We start from the raw sequence: 8402 nt of genomic DNA on the forward strand, positions 1-8402 counted from the left end.
CTCCAAGGTGTCCAGCTGACCTCTCGTGTTCAGATTTCATTACTGCCTACGTCACTTCCGCTAGAAGGTCAAAAGTCTGTCGCCAGATTTGTTTATTTGGCTATTCCAACTGTTGAGATGGGCAGGACAAAGTCATTTGCGACTTGCAAAAGAGCGCAGGACAAGACGAAACATTGCATCGATGACGTATTTTCCTGTTGGGTCCTTGTCGGGGACGCATCAGGACGCATTAGCGTTTACACTACAAAAGATACGTGGTCAAATGCGTCCCAGACCCCCTCGGCAAGTGGTCTGAGTGATCGGATCACAATGCGTCTTGGTGGTCGTTTAACTTGTATTTAGCGCTGTCCACTTGTGATCCGATCGCCCAAGACGCATTTTAAAACCGAGTGTAAACAGGGTCAACGCCCCGCCTCTCCTCTTTCTGTTCCCGGCTCATTCCTCGTTTGCGTTCCAGCCGGATATCGGAATATTAATTTGTGTCGTTTCACTTGCAGCGTTGGCTGGCACTGTGTACAGCATCGTGATCCTGAGCAGGACTGCGGTGAGTTGTCTTGCCGTTGATGATGCGGCCGACGCTGCAGTAACTGCATTTGGGACGTATCCTACTGACACCGTGCCGTTACTGTTACTGTTACAGCCAGGCATTTAGCAGACGCCCTTATCCAGAGCAACTTACACAACTTTTTACATAGCTGGGAATCGAACCTGTAACCTTTAGGTTGCAAGACCCATTGAACTACACTGTCGCTGCTGTTCTTCACATCATACTCATTCAAGCATGAAGTACGCCCTATTGCGTAAGAGTAGCTCGTCTATGCAAAGGGCCTTGCAAAGCTCACCAAACTGAAGGTGGTATGCAAAGATTTTGCCATAGGAAGTAAATCTACCCTGTTAAATGTTTTTTTTGGAAAGTGAAAAGACCAACTTTTAACTTGCACTTAACTTCCTTTGTGGCTGTGTTAAACAGCTCTCTGCATATACGGTCTTAGACCGCTGAACTCACTGGTTAAGTGTTCTTGGTTCCACTTGTCTGAACAGTTTACACAGTTTAAAACTGCACAGTTTACACAGTTCATGCTGAACACTCGGACACACCCACAGTGGCAGCATCACTGGTAGTGCATTTCAAAGACGGTAAGGTAAGGTTTACTTCCGGGAAAGCATGCTCCTGGATATAGTCAACAAAACCCCAGAAGGGTAGTATATCATCCTGGGATTTTAAGTACACTACATTTATAGAAAATGTTGCCTACTTAACAACTTTCAACTATCCAGTGCACTCAACAACTGCACTCAGTAGTACGCAAGTGTGCTGATTGGGACACGGCCTGTCTCTCTGACTGAGCAGATCGTCACAGCGAGCATTTTGTGTGAAAACGAGGTCTGAACTCTGATCTGTGCGTCGATGCCGTTTCCCAGACCACCCTGAAGGAGCTGGTGATCCGGTCGGTGGACGTCGTGACCATAGTGGTGCCGCCCGCTCTGCCCGCGGCCATAACGACGGGCACCATCTACGCCCAGAGTCGGCTGAAGAGGGACGGCATCTTCTGCATCAGCCCGCCGCGCATCAACATCGCCGGGAAGATCTCCCTCTTCTGCTTCGACAAGGTACTGCGGGCTCGAACCCCCGACCGAGGGGCCTTTTCTGCATGTTCTCCCCGTGTCCGCGTGGGTTTTCCTCCGGGTACTCTGCTGGTTTCCTCCCGCAGTCCAAAGACATGCAGGTCAGGCCAGTTAGGAGACTCAGAATTACCCGTAGGTATGAGTGTGTGAGTGAATGGTGTGTGTGTGTGTGTGTGCCTTGCGATTGATTGGCCTACCTGTCCAGGGTGTATTCCTACCCTCTTGCCCAATTAATTGCTGGGATAGGCTCAAGCACTGCCACATGACCCTGACCAGGAATGAGCGGGTTAGTTAACAGATGGATGGACTGTATTGGATGGCGGTGTACAGTAGCTTAATGGCTAAGGACACTGGGCCTGTATCTCCAAGGCTGTAGAGCAGGGATCAGCAACTCACGGTCCTCGAGGGCCGAGAACTGCTGGTTGGGCTGGATTTGGATTTGAGGGCCAGAGTTGATGATCCCTGCTGTAGAGTGAGCTCACTGGTGGAGCGCTGCCATTGCGTCCAAGACACCTGAACTGGAGGTGCCTCAGGAAGGATCTAGCTGTCTCGACGGGTTTGTATGTAAAAAGAATGTAAACGCTGTAAATTGCTCTGGATTGAGAGTTATCTCTTCACTGCCGTAAATGTACAATGCAAATGGCCCCAAGGTGGAGGCAAATTGCTGAAAACTTTGAAAATGTTTGCATTTTCACTGCTTGAAGGGCCAGTTGTCCAACCTAAAAAGTACTTTAAACTCTCTCCTGTTTTGTCTTCAGTTTTTATTGGCCATATGATTGTTTTTCCAGCTGTCAGGCTCAATTTCAGTTGTTTTCTGTTTTTTTTTTAAGGTTTTTCCTTGCATGAACAGTGTCCTTGGTGCTCCCTGTCTTTGGGCTAGTGCTCGTGGTCGAATGTCGGGTCGTCCCACGTCATTCGCGTTAAATCTTTTCCCATTTTTCTGCTTCAGTGCCCGTAAACTTTGCTTTAGTACACATCAGAGATTTCTCTATGCGGGAAAAACCCTGAATTTAGAGTGCATGTACTGTAAGGCAGGGCTGCCCAACGCTGTTCCTGGAGACCTACCGTCCTGTAGGCTTTCACTTCCAACCCTAACAATGCCACACCTCAGTGAACAGCTGGAGATCTCCACTGAGCTGCTAGCAGAGTCAGGTGTGCCGAATCGGGGTTGAAATGTAATCCTACAGTTCTGTAGATCTCCAGGAACAGGGTTGGGCAGTCCTGCTGTAAGCTGATTGTTCTCTCTCTCTCTCTCTCTCTCTCTCTCTCTGTCTCTCTCTCCCTCCCTCCCTCTCTCCCTGTCGGCCTTTGACTCCGCCCTCAGACAGGCACTCTGACGGAGGAGGGCCTGGACGTGTGGGGGGTCATGGAGGGCAGCGGGGCGGGGTTTGGGGAGCTGGTGCCCGACCCTCGCCTGTTGCCCCCCGGGCCCGTGCTCTCTGCCCTGGCCTGCTGCCACACCGTGGCCCTGCTGGGGGAGCAGCTCCTGGGGGACCCCCTGGAGCTCAAGATGATCGAATCCACTGGCTGGGTGAGTCGCCCCCACGGGTTTCCCGCCAAAATTCTGCCTGGTCTTTCATGAGAAAGAAGGATGAGATCACACAGTTCATGGTTCAGGTCTATTCAAGTGCCATTGAAACCACATGAATGTCTAGTACAGGGGTCCTTAGTCTGGATACAGGGTTTTTTTTTTTTTTTTTTTTTCCCCAACCAAGCAGTTACACAGCTGATTCTACTTAGCAAGGGACTTAGTTGAGATTATAGATGTTGATTAGTGGAATCAGGTGTGTTACTGCTTGGTTGGAAAAAATATCTGCACCCACACTGGCCTTTTCTGGGTAAGATTGAGGACCTGTGGTCTAGTAGCACAAAGATTAAACTTAAACATGTATACCAATTGCAGAATAATGACCTGATCAGACATACGCTACATGGTCAAAAGTATGTGGACACCCGAACATCACACCCATATGTGCCTGTTGAACATCTCATTCCAAAACCATGCACATTCATGCTATGCTACGCGCTTCAGCACTCTGCGGTCCCATTCTGTGAGCTTGTGTGGCCTACTGCTTCACAGCTGAGCTGTTGTTGCTCCAAGACGGTTCCACTTCACAATAATAGCTCTTACAGTTGACCGGGGCAGCTCTAGCAGGGCAGCAATTTGACAAACTGACTTGTTGGAAAGGTGGCATCCTATGACAACGCCACGTCGAAAGTCACTTTGCTCTTCAGTACGACCAAATTCTACTGTCAATATTTGTCTATGGAGATTGCACGGCTGTACGCTTGATGTTATACACCTATTACCAATGAGTGTGGCTGAAGTAGCCAAACCCACTACTTAGCCGCGTTTCCACCAAAATTACCCGGAACTTTCAGTCCCAGGAACTACTTTACCAGGAACTAAAAGGTTCCTTCAGCCAATGGTTGTCTGCGTTTCCACCGGGGTCTAAAGTACCGCGAAGATTAGGCAAATTAGCCCACTGACGTTGTCGTCGGTCCATCTGTCATATGATTTCTTCTGTAACCCCATACTACCCCCGAAGTAGCCTACATTATTTTATAATAACCGGGACAGCCCGGAGGGGTTTATTCCACTTATATACAACGGGTTACCAACAATGACTATATATGGTTACTTTTGTATTTATTGATTTTCATATATCCTCTCAAACACATTCATTAACAGCAGAAAACATGCACACGTTGTAAACAATTTGCTGTTTTATTACTTTCTCGTCGTCAATTCCATATAGGCTAATCGCAAAATGACAAGAATAGAACGAAAACTCGGACTTGCGTGAAAATGTAAATTAGTAGTGGTACAGCCACCGTTTGCTTCCTTCGAAGTTACTGCTAGCCGAGCAGCGAAGTGTGCCCTCCAGATGCGAACCATGCACCATAAATGAGTCCATAGTCTTCCTGGTCTTTTCGTGGAATTGAAAAATGGCAGTAAAATTGAGTAAAATTACGGCAGTCTGAAAAAGCTGAAGGGAAGATTACTAGAATTAACCTGTTATTTTACCCGGATAAAAAGTGCGGAAGGTGATTTCCAGTTTGCTTGTACTGTATCACCAATGTTAATTATGCAGAACTACCGCATACCTCACATAACTGTATCAAACGTTTTGAGTCAATTACAACGGGCTAACAAAGAAAATCCGGAAGAAAATATTCAGCAACCGAATTAATCCGTTTGAATGTTTTGGTAGCCTACGTAATATGCTGTCCCAACACGAATGCTTAGCATTTTATAAAACGAATACTAAAGCAAGAAAAGAACAGAAGAGCACACGTTATAATTCCAAGACGTTGACAGGCTATAACCAAAAGTAGGCTACTGCGCCGCATAACATACAAGTTTGATTTGAAGTTATTATGAAAATAAATTGGTTTGCCGCTGCATATTTTCAAACATGGCGGGTAATGGCGGAAAATAAATACAACACAAATGCTACGAGTACTCGACCAATCAGAAATGTTCAGCGCTGCAAACTCCACCCAAAAGGTTCCTGTACTTTCGGAAAGTACTACCCCCCGAGCAGGAACGTTTTGGGGGGTAAAACAAAGCCCCCAGAACTAAATTTAGACCCTAGTTCCTGCGGTGGAAACGCACTGAGTTCCTCAAAAGGTTCCTAGTTCCGGGGTATAGTTCCTGCGGTGGAAACGCGGCTTTAGAAGGGGTGTCCACATACTTCTGGCCATGTCTTGTACATGCGTGTCAGAATTGAGCAAGTCTAAATTTTACAGGGAGCAAATGGGTACTTGCTCAGTTTCTTAACTGTAAAGACAGCAGCTTCTCTCACGAGATGGCCTTAAGGGTAAATATTGACTTTTCCCAGATTAAGAGAACGGTAAACTCCCGCTCGACCGCCTCTGGCGTGGGCGACGCACCCGATTATCTGACTCCCTCATTTAAACAGCGAGGTCCATTTCTAATCCAGATTGACAACCTCGCAAAGTGCCAACTTTTAAGCGGATGCAGTGACATTTACACGGTGTCCATATTTGGACTCTGTGCAAGCTCGGACTACCAAACAAGAATTGACTCCCCTTAAATACTGTAACGGTCTGCTGTCTGTTGCCTGTTAAGTACTTTTCATGTAATTCTGAAAGAATGACATTGATTAAACAAATTTGTCTTTTTTTTATAATTTCGTTTTTTTTTCCGCTATGTTCATGTGTATGCCAATAAAATCGTGAAAAAAAATGGCATTCCATACCGTAACCAGTGGAATCTAATAATTTGGTCGTAAGCCTTTTTGAAGATGGGGTTTGCGAATGAATTCATTCTTGCGTATTCACATTTTTATTTTCCGTCAGCTGCCACTCTTATTTGAATTTTTACCGGTTTATCTGGCGCCTCCTGTATCCACCTCCCCTCCGGTGGATACAGGAGGTCGGTTAGGCGGAAGTTTTGTTTGTTTAAACATTTGCATGACGTGCTCGGTAAACAGGAACACTCACACTTGCTTTGGCTCACTAGTCTGGCTTTGATGTTCCAGAGCTGTGCGGCGTGTCAGCCCTGTGGACTGGGCTGATGACTTATTTTCCGCTGACTGTTTCTTCAGGCTTAGCAAGAGAGGAGCCGGAGAGCCTGGGGGAAGGGGGGTGGGGGGCGTAGGTGGGTTTGGGGTTAACAAGTGAACCACGATAGATATTTCAGGTTGAGTTCTGTCAGTGGAACAAGGTGACATAAGAGGAAATTTTATTTGAAAATGGGGGGGGGGGGCAGGCTTTTTTGTTTGTATGTGAATTATGAGCCAAGATAGGCCGAATAGTCTTTTATTGGTAAACTGTGAGTCTGGATAGACTGAATCATCTCTTGTAAGTGAATGGCAGGCCTAGGTAGACTGAATAGTCTCTTGTAGCGAAATTGTGAGCCTAGGGTGAACAGTCTCTTGTAGGTTGATTGTGAGCGTAGGGTGAATAGTCTCTTGTAGGTTGATTGTGAGCGTAGGGTGAATAGTCTCTTGTAGGTTGATTGTGAGCTCAGGGTGAATAATCTCTTGTAGGTGAATTGTGAGCGTAGGGTGAACAGTCTCTCGTAGGTTGATTGTGAGCATAGGGTGAATAGTCTCTCGTGTTGTTCTGTTCCACAGGTGCTGGAGGAGCCCGGCGCCGGGGAGAAGGAGGAGAAGGACGGGGAGTTTGGGAGCGCCCAGGTGCTGGCGGTAATGCGGCCTCCTCCCCCTGAGCTCCAGCCCCAGGGCATCGTGAGTAGCGCTCCGGGCTCGGGCCGGAATGGGGATCTGGGGCAGAAAGAGGATCTCGGGAGGGTGTTGGTGTGGGAATAAGTGTCGCGCGATGAAAGCTGAAATGTAATGACACGGGCTGGTCGTATTTTGAAGAGCATTATCTTGTTTTCTTTTGCCACGCTCACTGTCTCCTTCCCCGCGCCTCTTGTGCGTTTTTTTTGTTTTTTTTTTTCCTTCCAGGTCATCCGCGAGCCCGTGGCCATCGTGCGGCGCTTCCCCTTCTCCTCCGCGCTGCAGAGGATGTGCGTGGTGGCCGTGGACCCCGGGGGCCGCAACGTTCGCGTCTTCCTGAAGGGGGCGCCAGAGATGGTGGCCAGCCTCTGCCTGAAAGAGAGTGGTGAGAAAATTAAGAGGGACAGAGATAAGGCGGGGGTGGGGGGATCAGGGTCAGTTTTTGTAAAAAGAAAGATGGAATTTTGTGGAGATTTGATATTCTCATTTATTTTATCTTCATTTTATTTTACCTGTATTTAACCAGGGAGGCCAGCTTGAGAGCTTGTTGCCTTGGGATAAGGTCAGGAATTGTTGTTGCTGGGCAAATTGTTTTTTTTTCCCCAGTAAAATAGCTACCTCTGAGTGCTTTTTTTCTTTCTCTCTCTCCTCTCCCTCTCTCTCCCTTTCCCCCTCTTTCTCTCCCCCCCCCCCCCCCCCCCCCCCCCCCCCCCCCCCCTCTCTCAGTGCCTGCTCAGTTCTCAGACACGCTGCGTCACTTTGCCAGCGAGGGCTTCAGGGTGCTCGCCCTGGCCTGCAAACCGCTCGACGGGCAGACGGACATAAGCACTGTGGAGAGGTGGGTCAGGGCTGCAGAGCACCAGAGCCATTTCCATGACACCCTGCCACCCCCATCCTACCAAAAAACAATGCCTGTGCCCTCAAATCCTTCTACATTAGCTGAAACAGTCAAACAGTCATATAGCTATGATATAACTGGTGTTTTTTTTTTTTTTTTGGTCACTCTGATGCCATGTGCACTTCTGGTGGTGTCCACAGGAGGGCACTGGAGAGTCAGCTGCAGTTCCTAGGCCTCCTGGTGATGAAGAATCTGGTGAAGCCTGAGAGCGCTGATGTCATCAGCACACTGAGACAGGCCCAGCTGCGCACTGTCATGGTCACTGGTGAGAGGGGGGGGGGGGGGAGTGTGCCCGGGGAGGAGGATAGAAGGGAGGAGGGAGTTTTAGGTCACGCACACCAACACACACACAAACACTCACGCACACACACGCGCATGCACATGCACACATAGGCACACAGACACAGGCGCACACACATACACACACACGCACAACACGCATACATAGGACACGACCAACACACACACGTGCTCGCACCACCACACACACACACACCACACCACAGAAATACCTATTCCTCATAGAAAATATTTATGTCTAAAAAAACAAAAAATTTCTGTTCCCCTTTCCCCCCCCCCCCACCAGGAACAACATTCTCACGGCTGTGAACTGGCCAGAGGCTGCGGTTTCCCGGGAAGGCGAGCAGGTTTTTTTCGGAACGCGT

General features: G+C 48.3%; 1 protein-coding gene across 1 annotated transcript; it reads left to right on the forward strand.

The window, feature by feature from the left end:
- Positions 1-372: 372 nt before the first annotated feature.
- LOC135246494 (polyamine-transporting ATPase 13A2-like) lies at positions 373-8154 on the forward strand (the record flags this gene model as incomplete). The annotated part of the gene is made up of 7 exons (XM_064319940.1): positions 373-544; positions 1423-1611; positions 2951-3157; positions 6732-6845; positions 7068-7224; positions 7566-7677; positions 7878-8154. Coding segments are annotated over 7 exons (1204 nt in total), but the record flags the coding sequence as incomplete, so codon positions are not given.
- Between the last annotated feature and the right edge of the window lie 248 nt (positions 8155-8402).

This window comes from Anguilla rostrata, unplaced genomic scaffold, assembly GCF_018555375.3.
Source record: "Anguilla rostrata isolate EN2019 unplaced genomic scaffold, ASM1855537v3 scaf0401, whole genome shotgun sequence".
Lineage (NCBI taxonomy): Eukaryota > Metazoa > Chordata > Actinopteri > Anguilliformes > Anguillidae > Anguilla > Anguilla rostrata.